Source organism: Cupressus sempervirens, chromosome 1 (assembly GCF_028749045.1).
Source record: "Cupressus sempervirens isolate cs-2001-9-10 chromosome 1, ASM2874904v1, whole genome shotgun sequence".
NCBI classification, from domain to species: domain Eukaryota; kingdom Viridiplantae; phylum Streptophyta; class Pinopsida; order Cupressales; family Cupressaceae; genus Cupressus; species Cupressus sempervirens.
This window is the reverse complement of record NC_143118.1, coordinates 498198066-498218151: the sequence shown is the minus strand read 5'-3', so window position 1 is coordinate 498218151 and position 20086 is coordinate 498198066. Positions and strand designations below refer to the sequence as shown.

Here is a 20086-nt window from a genome sequence, read left to right as displayed (position 1 = left end):
TACAACAATTATAATTGTGTTTGGCATGACACTCTTGAGCATTTGAGTTTTGGTAGAATCGCTATGATTGATGGCTCTTTTAATGTTATCATTATGCTTTGGTATAGTAATGCTTGATTGATCTACCACGTGTTGGTCAGAAATAGTAGATGCACTTAGTTGCATCGTCATGGTGATTAGTTCCCCATTCTATTATTGATGAGAGTTATGGCACATAGTTTAGAAGTTAAATAAGAACACTAATGAAGGATCATATGCTAGAGTTTCAAACGTAAATTTTCAACAGACAATTAATTAGAAGCGAGAAAGTGTTCACTATTCTAGTGGGATGACTGCTGATTTATTGATTTGATGGCCTAGAGGATTGTAACTTATGGCAGCTGAAGGTAGTGCATTGATGTTTAGTGGGTAACACATAATGTGTCCCTTGAGTACTATGTGGGCTTGTGGACAAAGACAATTACACTTTGGTTTAAGATTTATTCTTGTCCCCAACTTGCAAATGCAGTAATCTTGTTCTTGGGTGACATATGAATGTAATCATCATTATGATGCACCTTTGTAGTTGATCTAGTTTCTTTCCTAGTGTGCCTATCGAGGTGTTTATTGAAAGGGTGTGGTTGATGTGTGAGTATGTGGGTGATGTTGTGTGAGTAGCATCTTAATCATTGTGTGCATTATGTACATTATGCTATGTATTGAAGGTCAACATATTATTGAAAATTGGTGCTTTTGGTAGGTTAGTTCCTCCATATTGCAAATCCCGTGTTATATTCATGTAAGGTTAGATTTGGGCAATAGATTCAAGTAGCTATTCTTGCCATGGATTTTCCTAGTTTGGGTTTCCGCATAAATCTGGCATCTCCTTGTTTGGACATGTGCTTATGTTCATTGTTTTTGTAAGTAGCTTGATACTTGAGGAAATATTACTAATTCTTGCTAATAAAGTTTTTGGTTTTGACATGTGTTGCATGGAGAAGTTATTGACGATAATTAATATTGAATGAGCTTGGAATTGGCATATGTTGATTGGACAACCATTTCCATAACATGAGGCACTTTCTTTCCATTTACTACCTTCCCATATATTTTGTTCCCGAATGGTTTCTGGATAGATTATTTTTAGGCTGCAGTTTTTTGTTCAAAGCGCATGTGTTGAATGATTATCTCTTATTTCATATGCCTAATTTCATGAGAATAACTATTGTGGCATGGGGTGTGGGAACGCGATTTCAAGACAATGTCCCAAAGGGCTTGATGCAAGAACTCATACATGGATTTGGTGGGAAGAGGGAGAAGTAGAACCTAGACACAAGAAGGGAGAGACAAATAGCATGGCCATCGGTATGGTTATAATGGAAAGTGTATTGTTGTCTATCTAATATTGGGCATTGGAGTGTGAAAGGAGGGGGAGAAGGGTTAGCACTATTATGTAGGGTGGATATTAGGACAACATAGTTAGCAAGGTGGAGCGTAGGGGAAATAAGGAAGCCATAGATCTGGGGGATGAGGAGTTTGTTGGTGAGAATATAATCTACAATGCTTGCACTATTGCCACAAGGAAAACAAGTGAATCTACCACAGTTGGGAAAGTGTGGTAGCTTATAAAGAGTGCGAGGTTTTGAGATTCAGCCAACTGAAGAAGGTGTTTTCAATAATTGTAGAATTCTTTGTAAGCAAAATTTCTCAAGATCCAGCTCATGAAGATGTAGCTCATCTCCTGCAAGGTCATGGATGGTATTTCAAGGTTCCCAATAAAAATTAACATGATTTTTTTTAATCAATTAATAACCACCATTAGAGTATCCGGATTGACCTCTATCGATTCTAGAAGATCACAAGAGAAAACATTAAATGCTGATTTTTTTCCCTAAAACACAGCACAGTTTTCTATATAGAGGAAGCAAAGCATTGGATGTACTTGTGAATGCAAGAAGTGGATCTAGATTTTATTTGGCTCTCTAAGAACATAGATGGTGGCCATGGAAAATGGATAGCAGATACTTCAATTGAGAGGAGCTAATGCTAATCATTGATAAATAGTAGTATCTTTCAATAAATTAAGATGGGAATGTAAATTTTTGAGATCTCATACCAGCATGTTAAGAAAATAGGAAATATGGAGGTAGCTCTAGTGGCTGTTTGGAGGTTGAAAAAATTGGGCAAGTTATTTTATCTCATCCTTTCCACCATGGTTTTAAAGCTGGTATTAGAAGACCAAATTGAAATATAAAAACTGTTTTGTTATAAAGATAGTAAATTTTGAGATCAGGATGGTGAAAATTATTTGTGGAAAAATATTTACTTTATGTACGAGCTTTCAATTTTCATATTTTAATTGAGGTTAGGATAGTGGAAAAAGAAAACAGATTGTGATGGATAAATGCTGAAATCGCACATCTTTTTTTGTGATTTAATGTGAACAATCAATTAGATTATTTGAGACTGTATCCATGATCTAGTTGTTCAAGACATCTTTAAGACATTTAAGATGCCTCATTTGCGCATTGATATTTCTAACCAAACAACATTACTTGCTATCTTGATTTGTTTTGGCTCAAACGGAGACTAGTTACAAAATCATCTAGAGTTTTCTCACTGTTGTATGTGTCGATGAAATGAAATTGAAGGTTGAATCTATGTCAAAGAAGTATGAAGAAAAGTACAAGCAAGCAGGGGAATCAGGCTCTCGATTGGCATCAGAGGAAGCTGCTTTCAGAGATCTCCAGGTGTGATTATAGTATTATTCTATCAAAATAAATTGGGTAACTTGTATCCGACAAATTTTGAAACAGCTAGCACCTTTTGTCAGAGTTCTGCATTGTAATTTTAATGTAGGTACGGCATACACAATTCTAAAATATTACAACAATTTTCATATTTCAAATTATCTCTTTATCATTGAACAGGAAAGGAAAATGGAGTTGTATAATGCAATTGTTAGAATGGAACAAGGAGGCAATGCAGATAGCCTTCTTCAGGTAATATTTTTATGGCATACTGATACTTTGCAGTTACATATTATATGCTTATTTTGATTTATCTTGTTGATATTTCTATATATTACAGGTTCGATCAGACCGAATACAGGCAGAACTAGAAGAGCTACGGAAGGCGCTGAATGAGCGTTGCAAGCAGTTTGGCCTCCGCACAAGGCCCACTTCATTGGTTGAGCTACCATATGGTAATCCTGAACACATGAAAACACAGTTTTTTCCTTTGAATTTCCTGATTTTTCCTTTTGACATTTGCATCTGTAGACTTACAGAAAGGGTCATGACACTCTCAGTAGATGTGTACATAAGCACCAAAACTTTAATCTTTGAAACACACTTTTTCCCTTCAAATTTCCGGATCTTTCCTTCTGATGTTTGCATGTCTGTAGACTAACAGATCGGGCCATGGTACTTTCAGTAAATTTGTAAATGAGAACCAAAATTTTAAACTTTGATTGTATCACCTATTTCTTTTAATACAATAATGGGAAAATGTTCACTCTGCCCATACTAACTATCTCTTGCTTCAGTGGCTGTTGTCTTTATAGCTATGTTACATGGGGATGTGAATCCTGTTTTTGGCCCTCTAGGAAACATCCCAGAAGTGCATCCCCTGCTGTCTCCCTTGCCTGTCCCCAAAATGCTGTGAAACATTTTAAAACCAACACTAGTCAATTATTTTCTTAAGACAGCAAAGTTGAAACAAATTCAAGTGGGCTTTGACAGTAACTAAAGGTTCTGAGTAGGCACTAATTTGAATCTATATTTTATGCATGCATCAAAGTGTGGAGTTGCAGGTTTATTTTGTGTCTCAGACAAGGCTTTTTCTGATTTCACCATAAGTGTTGTCATTAAAAGTGTTATAGAATATAAGGAAAAGGATAATATATTAATATATTTTGAAAACTTCATATATATGGATATGTGTATGTGTGTGTCTGTCTTTATATATATATATATATATATGTTTGTGTTGTCATTCCCTGCAGTGCCTATTTTAGGACCTTTAGGAAACATTCCTGAAATGCGTCCCCTGTTAATTCCCCATCTTCATCCCCGAAACACTGTGGAACATACCTTTATAGAATTGAAGATCAAAATTTAGCATTTGATTATATTAATTAAGCCGAGAGGCTTTCTACAGTGGCAGCAATCTTCAATGTAAACATTTTCCATTTTGAAAAAAAATTTGACGTTCATTTACATGTCAGAAAAACAAAATATAAATATGCATTTTTTTATTGCTATGATTTTCATGGAATATGATTTTTTAAAAATTTGTACATGGTCAAATAAATCATTGTCTAAATTTGATATGCTGAATTTTCCAGTCTCATAAAAGTTCTATGAATTAATATCAAGGCATAGTATATATAAAAACAAAGACAATAGTTTATTCATGTAAATTTTGTGTTCATTTGAATACAATATTTACTAAATTTATATTTAATTCTTTTGAAAATTAGATACCTCTCGGCTTAATTAAAAAAAAATTGAATCAAATTTTTAGATATGCTAGTATATCTAGTGGGGTCAGTTGCCAAAGATTCATGACAACTTTTAAGTTGCTTCTTAGCCATTTGCAAAAGCTTGTTTGTTCTTTATGTGCGAATGTCTACATGCAGTCCTTTTATAATCCCTTTTCAATCCAGGTCAACTCTGATGATCTTCTGAGAATTAGGCTAGCCGCTATCCTGCATGAAGTTCCAAAGTCTTGTTGTAGTATTGAAGGAAGCCAATACGACTTGATTTGATATCTTTTTATTATTTTAGTGGTTTCTTGTCATTAGCTTGTTCCATGGTACCATTGACATGGCATGCTGAAAGCCTAAATGGACTTAAATGAGTTTTCCACAAGGACACCTCACTCCACAAAAATGTGTTAGGGGCATTTAAGGGATGGGGGTTTCCCTGGGGGTGTGCCCCTACACTGAATATTTGTCTCCATGTTACGACAACAATATTTGATTTGTATATATGCTTCTGGATTCGATTGTGTTAAGATTTTTACCATCAACGTTTCGAATCACGCTACGTGATCCATCATCAGGATGATGACTTTGTTTTGCTTCTCTTGCTCTTCATCCTGATGATGGATCATGTAGTGTGATTCAAAACGTCAATGGTAAAAATCTTAACACAATCAAATCCAGAAGCATATATACAAAATAATGGATTGTGGAAATTTGTTCTCTTTAATATTTGACTTTTTGTCAAAACCTTGAGCAGATGGACAACATAATACTACAGAGAAATGGTCAACCTTGGAAGAAAGATGGAATATTACATGGTTTTTGAGGCAAAATAGACAATTAAAACAATTTTTGTTTAGTTGGATGTATTCTCAGTTGTCTTAGTCAGTCAAATATCTCTTGGTTTGTACATCACTAAACACCTTGGGTTAGTAGAGATCGGAGGAAATGGCTCATGAGGTTGGGTTGGTGGTGGATGTTATCAATATTTTTACAAATGTTTGTGAGTTTTTACAAGCCAAGAAGAAAATAAATAAAGAATAAAAGACTGATGATATTATTTTCTGATTTATATTTAGCCATTAGTTAGTTATGAAATAAGATTTCTCGTCTCTGATTCCTAACTCCTGTGTAAAAAATGAGAACAAAACACAGGAGCAGAAAAATAACCTGAAACCTTTCAAAAAAGATATTTTATTCTAGATCCCTAGGGCTACCTCTCCATTAAATTCTGGCTCAAGCAAAACAAATAAATGTTAAGGTTAGGGCTAGTATAAGACAGTTTAAGAAGTCAAAATGCCCAAACATTATCCCTAAAATAGAAGAAATAGTTGATTTTAAAGTTTGGTGTGCATTTATTGTTTGGTGTCAATATTTCTTGATTGATTTTTGAATTCCTCAGTACACCCACGCTCTGAAAAATTATGATTGTGGAGTGTAAAAAGGAAAGTAAATTGAAGAAACAAACCATTTACATGCCAAAGGAGAGATATTGGTGAGCAAGTGAAAACTTTCAGTTTCTTCAGTAAAAAGTGTGGTTTTAGTAACAACATGGGTCAGTGAGTTAATGTGGCACACTTTCTTATCTGGTTGGTGATTACTCTCAATAATTCACAATTTGATGCTGATTTTTGCATTAATATGATCTATTTTCTCGTCCATTATTGGTCTGAATAATTATATAGAGTTACGTTGATGGAGCTTTTCAAAATCTTTTACATAGTAGAAAATAGAGGGCACCTTTGTTTCAAAATAATTATCATTTGTCCAGTTTTCCAGGACACGGTGAAGGTTTTATAGGTGACAGTTTTAAATTGTGTTCCAGAAAATTTGTGCATGGATATATAAATCACTTGAACCAACCAAATGCTGATGGAATTTTAAAACATAAATTCTATGTGCTACATTTCTGAGGACAATTGACTCTCTTTTCAGTTTTTAGCACTTTTTACTTTGACATTAACAAGAACTTTTTAATTCTATTATGAAGCAGGTTGTCCAGTGCTGAAAGAAGGGGATGCCCTCTCCAAATACCCTGTCCTTGGGATGTCCACAATATTTATAAGGGCAATCCTTCTTAATTTTTAGGATTTTTCTTTTTTAAAAAGTTACTCCTAACGAAAAATATAATGCATCAAATGAAGCAGGTAATCCAGTCCTGACAAATGAGATGTCGCCTCCACAAGTCCCAAGTCCTTTGGATATCAGATATGGTGGGATGTCACTTGTACCTAGGAATGTGTCCACATGTAACATTAAAATAATAAATTATATTCTTTTTGACTAATAGATTTTGATGTCAAAATTATTGATGGGATGTCACTTGGATCTGGGGGATGTGTCTACATGTAACATTGAAATAATACTCTTCTTGATGTAATAGGCATTAGTGCCAAATTCATTTTCCATAAGATCCTGCCACTGTTTCTAACTTACTTGGTTCTGATTGGGTGATTAGGCGCTTCAAAATATTGTGATCTGCTCCTAGTCAATATTTTATCTCAAGGAGGTTATACCTTCAATTTTATAGTTCGTTGATGTAGTCAGCCAAGTCTAGTAGCTAATGATCCTGATGGTTGACCTTATTGCCTTATTGGTCCATGTGACTTCACCACATTCCAAACTGAACACATATCTAGAAGTTGACTTTTTATCGTCAACAAAGCCTGCCCAATTTGAATCTGTGAACCCACCGAGTTTAGGACTAGAACTTCGAGAGTACAAAAGTCCATAATCTGAAGTGCCCTTCACATAACGAAGCACACACTTTGCTGCCATCCAACGATCAGCCTTAGGAGTTGTCATAAAGTGTGAGATATAGCTGACTACGAAGTTGATATCGGGCCTAGTAGCACAGAGGTAAATGATGCTGCCTACTAGTTGCCTGTATGTAGTATCATCAACGGAAGGAGAATCAGACTTTGCGGATAACTTGAGACCTTTCTCCATAGGTGTAGATGTGGGCTTGCAATCCTGCATATGGAATTTGTCTAACAAGGCCTTGGCATATTTGGATTGAGAGATGAATATACCAGAAGATTGTTGCCAATCTTCAACACTTAGGCAATAATGCATGAGCCCAAGGTCAGTCATATCAAAAGACTGGCATAAATTCTGTTTGATTCCCTGAATCAAAGATGCCGAACTGCCAGTGATGATCAAATCATCCACATAAATAACTAGAAGGATGATGTCATTGTCAGTAGTCTTGATGTACAGATTTGAGTTCTTCAGATTTGAGTCTGAAGAACTTCTCTTGAAGCCTTGATCACTGAGGTATTTATCAATTTTGGTATACCATGCCTGAGGGGCCTGCTTCAAGCCATACAGAGCTTTTACTAATTTGAGAACTTGATGGTCTTTAACAACAACCTTGAAACCAGGAGGTTGCATCATGTAGACCTCTTCTTGCAGATCACCATTCAGGAAAGCACTCTTGACATTCATTTGATGGACCTTCCAGCCAAACTATGCTGCCATGGCTAGGACTAATCTGATGGTGCTCATCTTGGTAGTAGGAGCAAAGGTCTCCTCATAATCAATGCCTTGACGCTAAGAAAAACTGTTTGCCACTAAATGAGCCCTACACTTATCCAAAGTACCATCGATTTGTATTTGATTTTGTAAACCAATTTGCAACCAATGGGTTTCTTCCTTGATGGAAGATCAGAAAGGACCTAAGTGTTGTTCTTGAACAGGCTTTGGTGTTCAGATTTCATGGCTTGTTCCCACTCTAGAATTCCTTTAGCCTCAGAATATGTTTGAGGTTCAAACACACTATGAATGTTGGCCATGAAAGAAAAGCTAACAGAGTCTGCAGTTTTGCTCTTTTTTTGAGCAGTTCTCCCATGAATGAGCTCATCATCACAAAGATCAATAAGTGTCTTTGACCACCACTTAGGCCGAATAGGAGAATGACCAACATTAGTATCAGGAGACACATGATCATTAGGTTCCTTATTAGAAGGATTTGGATCAAACTCAAGTGAAGCATCTACAAAGCAAGGTGATCTTGCAACAGAAGCTAGAGATGTCTGTACAGGTATCACTGGTATAATTGGAGCTGCAAGAGCTACTGGAGCCCTCCCATCAGGTGGACCTGATGGAAGCCGAACTCCCAAATCATGAGCCTTCATAGGCTAGTCTGTTGGATCAGGAACAAGAGAAACATGCATGAATGGTCCTCGCTGCTCATCAAAGACTACATCACGACTGTAGAGGAGACGAGATGTCTCAACATTGATAAGGCAGTAGGCTTTGTGAAGACTACTTTATCCATCAAGCTTGAGTTTCTGACTCTTGGCATCCAACTTGGTTCCTGACGCATCAGGGATCTAGACAAAAGCAAAGGAGACAAAAACCTTCAGGTCACTGTGGGCGATCAATTCAATAGATAAACTGCAGTTTTAAATGCTTCTACCCAAAACTTCTTCGGAACATTTCTGTGTTAGATCATGGATCGAGCCATCTTGGTGATTGTCCGATTTCGAGGTTCAACTACATTGTTTTGTTGTGGTGTGGTGTGTGGGGGGTGGCTAACTGGCGTTTGATGCCATGTGTATCCAAGAAGCTAGAGAAAACATTATAACAAAATTCCTCTCCCATTGTCTGATAGTAATAATGGATTTCCCAGGCTTTTTTTCAACTAAAGGTTTAAACTTCTAAAATACAGGAAATGCATCTGATTTCTTTTTAAGGAAATACACCCACATTTTTCTATTGAAATCATCAACAAACAATGGAAAATACCTGGACCCAAGAACTGGAGGAGTGGCCATAGGGCCACAGATATCGGCATGAACAAGCTGAAGTACTTAAGAAGCTTGCCATGAATCGCCGTTGGTGAAAGGTGTGCGATGTTGCTTCCCAGCTTGGCATGCATCACAAACTTCAAGCTGTTGAGTCTGAATCTTTGGCAATCCAAGGACACGCTCATCTCGAGCAAGTTGTGAGAGATAATGCGCATTTAAGTGCCCATATCATTGATGCCAAAGTGTGTTGATAGATGACCTCTGAGCAGCGCTAGGTAAGTCTCGAGAATCACCAGAATCAATAAGTCTGAAAAGACATCCTCAAGACCCACTGCAACAGTAGACTAAGTCGCTCGATTAGTGATGGTGCACTGATGTGAACTAAAGGTGACATCCAAGAGTGGAGAATGTCTCAGCAACTAACTGATTGAGAGTAGATTTAGTTCCATCCTTGGAATGTAGTACACATTAAGGAATATGAGATTCCTCACTACAGACTGAATCTGAATGTTGCCTTTGCAGACAATTGTGTACTCTTCTCCACCACCAAAATAACAGAGTCTGAATAAGGATGGTAGTCAGTAAACCAGTCTTTGCAGTGAGTGAAATGATGAGAGGCACTAGAATCAATGTACCAGGTAGACGAATTCACATGATCTGTAGGGCTTTTAGGCATGAAGACGTAAAAGGTAGACTCCATCTACTCAGTGTGCTCTGCATTGTTCGCTTTGGGCTGCGAACTTGATTGCTTAGATTGTGCAACTAAATGTTTTCAACATTCAACTTTCATGTGTCCAAACTTGTGGCAGTAGTTGCATTGAATGTTCTTTCGGGAACCATCTGATGTTGGAGCAAAAGACTTCTGCTGAGATGGTTGCTAAAACTTGCCTTTATCCTTCTAAAAGGATTTCGCAACAAAGGCTTGCTCTATGGAGGTGGAATTGGAGCTGCTACCAAGTTGTTGTTTCCACTGATCTTGTTGAAGCAGCAGTGTTCAAAGATCAGTGCACTTTGAATCAACACTAGAAGATGTGATGTTGAGAGTCTCGATAAAATGCTCATAGGACTTTAGTAAACTTTGAAGAGTGAGAACCACAATATCCTCTTCCTCCATCTTTTGACCAATGGCAAGTAACTCATCATGGATTTCTTGAATCCGATTCAGGTGTGCCTAGAGCGAGGTGTGCTTATTCATGACAATAGAAAATAGAGTGTTTTTTGAAAAGAAAGCTATGCTTTTGTCAGAAGTCTCATGAAGACTTTTGAGATGTGTCTAGATCTCAGTAGCTGTCTTGTTGGATGTAATCTGAGAAAGTTGATCATCAGGTACAGATAATTTGAGAAGCAGGAGCAATCAGACGCTTTGTAACACCCAATACAAGTTGATCGGTGTTCCAATATTCACAAATGGAGATGCTGCTTCCAAGTGCCATAATTTTGACCATTGAATTTGGAGTTGTGCTCGAGCAAAATGTTAGTTGGAGATGCCATGGCACATTTTTCAATGAAAAAATGTGAAAATCTTTGAAGACATGTTTTTTGAGGCAAAAAATGGAAGACACAGAAAAATTGGAGAGTAACCCAGAAGAGAGCTTGAACAACTCAGATATATTTGTTGGCTCAAAAATCGAGGCACCCAAAAAATTTGACAACAATCCAGTTGATCTCTCGAAAAACCCACCAATAATTTGAAATTAAAATAATGTTTTGAGCCTAAAAATCTAGGGTTTCGAGCAAAAAACTATGTTAGCGGCCATGGAGATCAAAACAACATATAAAATGGTGGTTTGAAGGCATGATTCAGGCGTATTAGGCAGAGAGAGATGACAAAGGCTAGAATATGAAAAAATCACATGAGTATGGGAGAAAGCAGAGTTGTTTTAGGGCACGTTTGCTGGTGGAAATCAAAAAACGTGGGCATCCAAGAAAAAATGACAAAAAAAACTGTTTTCGTAGAGATAGGAGGTTGTTGTAGGGACTGGAGGTCGCATTTTTGTTGCAAGACGAACACCACGACCAAGATCCCAGATGCGGGCTGGATATTGAAAGCAAACATGAGTATTTGGAACACGATTTTCAGAGAAAAAACACGTTTTCCAGGCACGGAAAAACCAGACGGAAAAATTGCAGGCTGCCAGAAAACCAAGTCTTAGAAACCCTAGCTAGAACTAGGTATTAGGAAGCATGTAAAAAACTAAGAAAGAATTTTGAAATTTTGGGAGCAGATAATTTCGAAAGAAATTATAAAAATTTAAAAAATTCAAAGTCTAGGCTCTGATACCATATTACAAAGTAATTGGTAAATATTTGCTTGTTATTAACAGAGACCGAAAGGTCATTATATACAAAAGACTAAAACGATGTTTCCTTAGGAAATGATCGTAAATAATAGAAACATTCTATTCTAACAAAGAAAGCTAAAAAAGCTAAAGCAAACTAAAGCTAACTAGATATTTACAATAGATTACCATTAACTAATAATAGACAATTATCTATTATCGTAATACATACTTCATTGACAGTTGGAGCTATTCAATATTTTGCTTTATTTTGAGTATCCACATACAATTGAGCAAGCATAAGCAGCTGGTTAGAAAGTAGCTAACAGGCATAATATGTTTTGCAGGAAAACAAAGTAGCAGTGTAGGAATAATCTGTTTCACAGAAATACAGTTGCTAAAAATAGACCTGTGGAAATAGGTACATCAACATGCATCCCGGAGAAAATAAGACCTCCTATAAGTCTATAAGTTTTATGAAGCTCCGTGACCATCTTTCGGACATTCAGACCTCCTGATGGCCCATTCACCGCCTTGGACATTCACTGCCCAAATGTCCGATATCGGGTTAACCTGGGGACATGTATTTGTGTTAGGGTGGTTGCTGTTTCGATTAGGTCAGTTGGGGCTCATAAAATCCATAACCAGTTTGTTTTTGTCAGGTTACATGAACATGAGGTTAGTTCTGAAATGAGGCTTTTCATTATATTTGTGTCCATTTGAATGATTTCATTCTATTATAGAAGTCTGTGATAGGATCTTCAATTTTTGAAAATTGGTTCACAAGCAATTGGGTTTATCACACATTATTCTTATGAAAGCCTTTTGGCAACATATATATTTTTCCTCCAGCAAGTATATCTTGAATCTTCTTCAAATTCTCCACTACTATAGATTCATTTTTGCCAAAATTCCCTCACAAATGTGCTGTTTCTTACATCATCTACAGATTTTCGACTGTTGATATTATTTTCTTTGAGTGGTTGATGTGCCATATACAAGCATTTTCTACACCTCATTTCTAATTACCTCATTTGTAATGACATCAAGAAAGCTACTAGAGAACATGTGCAATGGTGGACAACGTTTGTTGTGATGTACAAGAGACATGCTATAAAGTTTTTCTGTTTTATTTCTGACAGGTTCAGCATTTTTTCAGTATGGCAACAGATTGTCTCATTGTAGTAAAGATTGTTGATTTGTGTATGTTTTAATATGTTTCTCATATGTCTGATTTTAAATCTTTGCATTTTGGGCTTGATTGACATTTTCAGGCTGGCAACCTGGTATTCAGGAGACTGCAGCTCAGTGGGACGATGACTGGGATAAGTTTGAAGATGAGGGTATGGAATATTTCATTAGTTTTACTTGGCATATGACATTTAGTTAAGGATTGTGAGATTTGATCTGTGTTTGATTAAGGCATCTCAAGATAAATAAATATTGTTGTCGGATTTGAACTGTGTTTGATGAAGACATCTGAAGATGACTTTAATTAAGAGTCAATATGCTAATGACATTTGTTCACATTCTGTTGGTGATAATTACAAGCAAGGGAACCCACTTTAACACACAAGCAACTATTACGAGTCTGAATCCAAGTATCAGTTGAGTCATAGAAGTCATGCTGTTTCCATTTATTATAAAGATGTTGCTCATTAAGCGGAAGAATTCACCTGGAATCCTTCAATTACTTGTATCAGGGCTATTAAAATTATTTATTGGGTGAATCCTCCCAAGTGTGGTTCAGTATTTGTGTAGCATATCATGAAATAGTTAAATAAGAGTTGTTGTGATTGTATTGGATCTACAAGTGTCTGAAGAACTCTTGTGCATATTATAGTTTCTATGCAATATTGGTGTGTGTGGCTTTGCTTGGAGGTATTAACCATTAAGACATTTGCTTGACCACAGTACAAAATATGAAACATAAGACAATTGAATCTAGGTGATTTCCAACTTCTAGTGAAATTGAGAGTAATGTGGAATGTGGATTAAAAATTTAAATTTACCCGATTATTCATGCATAGACTTGTATCTGAGAACTAAGTAGACAAATGAAAGAATTAAATGTCCTTGCTATTAAAGCCAAATGGAAATCATCTTAATTACTAATATCTGAGCAAGACTAAATTGTTACATGGCTTTAAGTTTGCATTGTGCTATAATATGATACATTTAAATTATGTAGTTGAAACAACTTTAAGCGGTCTAAAAGTTTGGCTTAAAGATAACTTATAAAAAACCTGGCTAAAATAGTTTGTGAACCTGTTTGGCTTCTTCAAGAATGAATTATCCCTTCCAGAGTTTACTTTTACCAAAATCTGCCATGTATAATTAAGTAATTTTTAACAAATAGTTTGCATGAAAACTATTGCTCAGATGTCCAACATCATGTGTAGACAGATTATAAAGATTTCCAATAGCATATTTATATACAAACTAGAAATGAAAATCAGCAGTAATTTTCTGATTTACAATCTTCTATTTGTCAATAGATGCAAACAAAGAAAATGTCATTTGTTGTTTACAGAAAGAATACATGTAATACACCTTAACAGCAGTGTTTAGAATGCCGAGTCTATGAAATGAATATCAGCAAGAATCATGTACTCCACAGTCGAGCAGGAAATACTTTGTATCACATCCAACATCATACAATATAGGAAATAAAAGCACCAGGCATACAAGCCAAATGAAGAGAGGCCAAGTTTAAACATGTTGTGTGCCTATGAAAAATGTTTTCCCCAAGAAGGTCTTCACCATTGTAATGTATTATGGCAAGCTATCTTCAGACCAAATATATTTCCTGCAGCAACCATCATAAGACAATAGACTACCTGTTCAATATTAATGGAACTGCACCAAGGACAATATGAAACCACAGCCTTCACAAGTCATGCTGAACCCACATATATTGTGGTCAAAACTTACCAGACACCACACCACAATATAATACTGTTTTACACCAAGAAGAAAAATAATCACACTCAAGGAATAATTATTTCCTGATTAGAGAATTCACTCATATAAAGGCCCATGCTATAATTTTGTTCAAAAGCATAGAGTATACGCCATATGAGGGGAACTTGAGCAAGGCTATAGGAAGCTGTATCAAATTTGTCTTTTATTAACATGGAATGCAGCAACCATCCATAACGTTACCTTTATAAGGTATGTTGAGACCCTTTGGCCTGGGTAGTTTTTCAGTTGCAGGTCAATCTGAGGTGTCTGGAGGCAGTTTTGGCATACTTACTATTTATACAAGTCATTTAGGCAGGGCTAGGATCTTCAATGATAGTGTCATGCTGATGGTTAATGGTTAATATCAACAGAAGATTTTAATATCATTGATATGATTCATTAATATGGGACTATAGTTAAGTGGGAAATATTTAATTAATAAAGGTCCCCCTTATTTAATAACATATTGGGGACATAAAAAAGTAAATGTTGAGTAATGTTTATTTCTCCCACCATGAATGAACTCCAATGGGAGTAGTATAAAAGACTTCCAAGGGCTCGCTTTCAGGCGTGCTTAATTAAATTATAAATTTAAGAGATCAATTGGAGTGTGAGGATGAAATTCGTCATGAATGAGATTCTCTTTGCTGTTGAAAGACACAATTAGGAGGATTATTGAGCGATTAATTTGGGAATTCATTTGGATTTTGCTTTTTAGGTAACAAACAATATATCTCAAGTCATATTTCTTAGGTATAAGGTTCAAACCACTTAACAAGTTTGCGCATTGAAGCGCTAGGTATTTGTGAAGATATCTATTGTTGTAACTTGTTACAAACATACCTAAATTATAAAAATCAGAATGAGTAATTGTTTTAACATTGCACCAATAAATAGATTTTTATAGATGCTAAAAATGGTGTGAACTAAAAAGCTGTTAGAGTAAATAATTAATTAATTGTTAATTATTTATTCTATTTACTTCAGCTTACTTAGGTTAATGCATTTATTTAATACTTAGTATTTAATGCATGTTGAGGTTAGTTGTTGACAACACGGGAGTTTGTTCTCTTTAGCATACTTATCTTTTCCACCTTTTGTGGATGTGTGCTGAGTTGTCAGCCTTATCTTCTACCTCCTTCTAGCTTGTTCTACAAGCTTCCATGAGGCCTTTATAAGTGGTCTCTCACTCATTGTAAATTTATTCCATTTTCACATAGCAATTCTAATTTCCTATTGTGAAATATTCTTGTGCGGTATTTGCTTCAAGCTCTTTGCTCCCTAGGTTTCTTTTCAGCAAGTTATTTGCACTGCAGGTGATCTTGGCACATTATTGGAGTCGGATTCTCAACTCCTACAAAAGCAAGTTGTCTAAATAAAGATGTCTAAAAGTAGACCAAATTAAGACCACTAAAAAAGAAAGCCTAAATGAGCATTAACTAAGGTTCTACAATAATGAGCTAAATATAGAAATGACCTAGGGTACTAAAAATAATCTAATTCCCTCCCTAAATATTGTATGTCTTTTGGTCATAAATCCTTTAGTACGTTCTGCTGCCATTGAGACCCTCCTTGGATCTGTAAAATGTCAATGACCAAGAGCATCCGAAATTCATTTTGAAATGATCAGAGATGGGTGCCCCCTGCTTTAGAATCTGCAAAATTTTGACCAGAAATCATTACAAAACATCAACCCGATGTTGGATAATTGAGCTGGCCTTCTCTATAGACAGAGACACATACTGAACTGCTAAATTTTGTGAACTAGAATTTCATGTAAACAAAGAGCAGATAAATGAACACACATACACACCTGAGATAGCTTGGGAAAATCCTCCTCAAGGGAAAAACTCAGCCACACCAAAAATTATTTTTTATTGAATAATAAAGGGATCTGATTACAATTCTCACAAGATTCACCAGTTATAAATCCTTCTCTGAGAGTGTTAACACTTAAAAACGCATTCACAAAATGCCCTCTTTCTTTTTACAATTATGAATTATCTATAAACAACAATACATTGTAACAGTACAGAATACTTTTTGCGGATGACAGTTCTACTTGTGTTTTTGTTCTTCTACTGTGAGTGATCTTCAGGGTCTGCAACTTTTAGTCGTGGGATGTATGACAAGCTAGGTTGAGGCCAGGAATTGCAATGCATGGACGAATGAACCCACCGTCTGGTTTAGACTCAACAAAGTAGGGGTTACTCCTTTCCTTGAACGGTTGCATGGACATGATGCTACTACTGTGACTAGGATTTTTGTTCAATGCTGGTACAATGGAAATCTCACCCTCTTTGGTATGTCGATTCAGTCGGATGAAGCACTCATTGCGGAGGTCTCTGATTTCTCTATGGAAGGGATTAAGTTCTATTGGGGTAAGAAGATTATTAAGGAGGTGGTGAAGAAATTGCCTAACTCTGAGTATGAGAGGAAGAAGCTGATCAAGGTGAAGAACATGTATTTTGCCCCAGACCAGATTAAGGACATTTGGAGGCAGGTTCTGAAGCCGGTTATAGGATATCTCACTCTTGATGGTAGATTTCTCCTGTGTTCATGTTTATCAGTTGGTACTGTTGAACCATTTTAGGTACAAAAATGTGCATTTCTTTTCTGTTTTATCCGTTGTCTTCTTTAATTGCAAGAATTATTGATCACAAGGTGAACTCTAGAAAGTACCCTGTGCTTCACCAAGGCCTCATCCTTCTCATTTATGAGCACCTTAGAAATAAGATTCCTCCATATCCACTCAGGGTTCAGTCAGGTTTGCGTATTGCGAATATTGGCATTGATAGTGAGGATGAGGATGGGTGGGGGACAGATGCTGATGCTGAAGATGCCCCTCCTCTTTCCCGTGGAAAAAAGCCTAAATTTCAGGCCAAAACTCTATCTGATCCTAAGAGAAAGGGGTTGGGTGTTGAGTTTTCTGTTCTTAAAAGTACCCTGACAAAAAGGAAGAAGGAATCATCATTGAATGAGGTTTAAAGTCCCCCATAGGTGAATGCTGATCCTCATTTACTTAAGGTCACTGGTAATTCTGGTGCTTGTGGATTATGGTTTTCTAGAAGAGTAAAAGCCCCGCCTCTCCCTTGCGAGTTTGAGTTGTCTCACCCTTTGACAACCTTGAGATCCCATCTTCTGAGGATTTGAGCAATAGATGGTTTTGATGCAAAGGAGGAGGATGCTTTTGATGGCCTTGAGACAGCTAAGGTGAGCTCCCTTTACTCTTTCAGAGTTGTGAGGTGGATGTTTTATGAAGTTATAAAATTGCATTTAATCCACAAAACTGTAATATCCTACCCGGATATCTTTTTCCAAATTTTCCTCAAATAATATCAGAATCTGTAACAAGAATTTACACAATGATAACCAGCAAATAACCAGCAAATAACCAACAACTTTAACCAATTAATACTCCATAAATTGTTATTGGATTTTAAACCAACATACAATAAATATCCAATCATAAAGCAATGATAACAGTCTGATTGGATAACCAGAAAGACCTGAAAACCAACTGTGAACTCTGTCATGACTTCACCACAGCAGATGAATCGGGGCTACGTCCAATCCACCCAAGAAGAACCCAAGGATTTGAGTCCTCGGATTCTTAAAATGAAGTTGAAGCTTCCTAATTTCTCCAAGATAAATTTGAAACCAAATCAATAGCCCAAAAATATTCTCCAAATGAGACCATGTCTCCTTTTATTGTCCAATGCGATGACTCTTCAGCTTTCCCTATCTTGTCTCCATGTCTTCTTGCCATTTCGTTTCTTATTAATGCCCCACTAATATTATATAGACCCTTCAATTAATTTCCTCTTTAGGGCCCCTCTGTGAAATGATATCATATAATGGAGATGCTTGCGTTTGGTTGGAACTTCTAATTTTGCAATATTTGTTCATACCTTCGTATAAACTCTGCCAATGATTGTTCACAAAAACACAAGTGTATTACAAACTCCGCCAGAAGAAGATATTTGTTTAAGTCACTCGGCACCAGCGAATGAATGGTATGGTAGTATAACTTCAATATATATGCTTCCCAAATATTTTCTTCCAGACTTAGAATAGATGGTCCTTTCCTTAATTATTCGACATCTATCAATAGTAGCGCTCCAATTTACTCACAAAAAAGCTTTAGAGAGGTCCCAATAATTTGTTTGAAATATATATATATATATATATATATATATTAGGTCCAAAATATTTAATTTGATGTCTCTTTTATCTAGTGTTTCCACATTAATATAATTGCTCAAATATCCCTTCCGATAGTTATAGGAAACCTAGAAAAAAAAGCACAACTTTAGAACCGGCAATATATCTCTTGGAATAATTTACTACGGCTATAGCCTTACAATAAAATCATTTATTTGTCTTTGCTCGAGTAAAATAATTTTGTTTCCTCAAGTCAGCTAAAAAAATTTGAGAACTTTAGATACATTGATTGATTATTTGAGTAAAATGATTTTGTTTCCTGTGAGTGGCTTGCACACTCAAGATTAATTTCGTTAGCTTATCTGAATGGAAAGATAGACCAACAAGGCGCTAGTAAGGCCTAGCGCGAAGAAGGAAAAATTACAGTCCTCCCTTCTAGGGATTGCTTGCCCTCAAGCAATCTCAGTGCTAGATGTTGGGGGATTGATTCGCCCTCTCAAGTGGCATCTTCATATGGCAAGTCTTTCTGGCGAACTAAATACTCCTTGATGGATTTGTTACGCAACCTCCTCTCCCTGATCTCAATCACCTCAGCTGGAACCAAAACCAGTTTCCCTTCCTCATCAAGTGGGGGCAATCCAACGGAAGGCACTATATGCTGAGCCTTCTTGAGGCAAGACACATGAAAAACATTAAGGATTCTAGTGTCATCTGACAAGTCCAGCTCATAAGAAACCTCTCCAACCCTCCTAGTAATGCGATAGGGACCATAAAATATATGTTGAAGCTTCTCGGATCCACTATTCTTCACGGAGCTCTGCATGTAAGGTTGGAGACGAAGGTAAACCATGTTGCCTCACTCAAAACTCCGCTTTGTTTGGTGGCAATCAGTGTACATATTTTGTTGATTCTAAGCCTGTAGGATATTCTCCCGAAGAGATCTAAGAATTTCCTGCTGATCTTGTATCCAATTTCCAGCTCGCGATGCTTTACTGTCCTGTAAGGCCAAATCTATGAACGATAGAGGTTTTCTGCCATAGAGAGCTCGGAATGGTGTCATTCGGATGGACATGTGATAGGAGGAGTTGTAGCAATACTCCCCTAAATATAACCATTTAACCTAGGCTCTTTGTTGCCCCACTACATAGTTCCAAAGATAACCCTCCGCCCATTTATTTACTATCTTAGTTTGGTCGTTCGTTTGTGGTTTGTGGGTGGTAACTCATGCTGGGTGTCAATTTTGTACCTGCCAATTTGAATAAATCCTTCCAAAAAGTGTTGAGAAATTTGCTATCCTTGTCGGTCACAATAGTCCGAGGTAAACCATGTAGACAAAAAACCTCTTCTAAAAACAACTCGGCTACTTGAGAGGCCGACCAATCTGCCGCTATAGCATAGAAATGAACAAACTTAGTCAATTTGTCCACAACCACAAAAAATGGAATCTCTGCCTTGCACTC

The 20086-nt window shown here is 36.5% G+C and overlaps 1 protein-coding gene across 1 annotated transcript in view; it reads left to right on the top strand.

The window, feature by feature from the left end:
* Positions 1-20086, top strand: part of LOC149578418 (Calcium-binding EF hand family protein) — a 120079-nt gene that overhangs the window by 44748 nt on the left and 55245 nt on the right. The window contains exons 7-10 of the mRNA XM_089829019.1: positions 2631-2729; positions 2910-2981; positions 3070-3184; positions 12773-12841. Coding sequence (XP_089685145.1) covers positions 2631-2729; positions 2910-2981; positions 3070-3184; positions 12773-12841 — 355 coding nt within the window. The remainder of the gene's footprint in view (positions 1-2630; positions 2730-2909; positions 2982-3069; positions 3185-12772; positions 12842-20086) is intronic.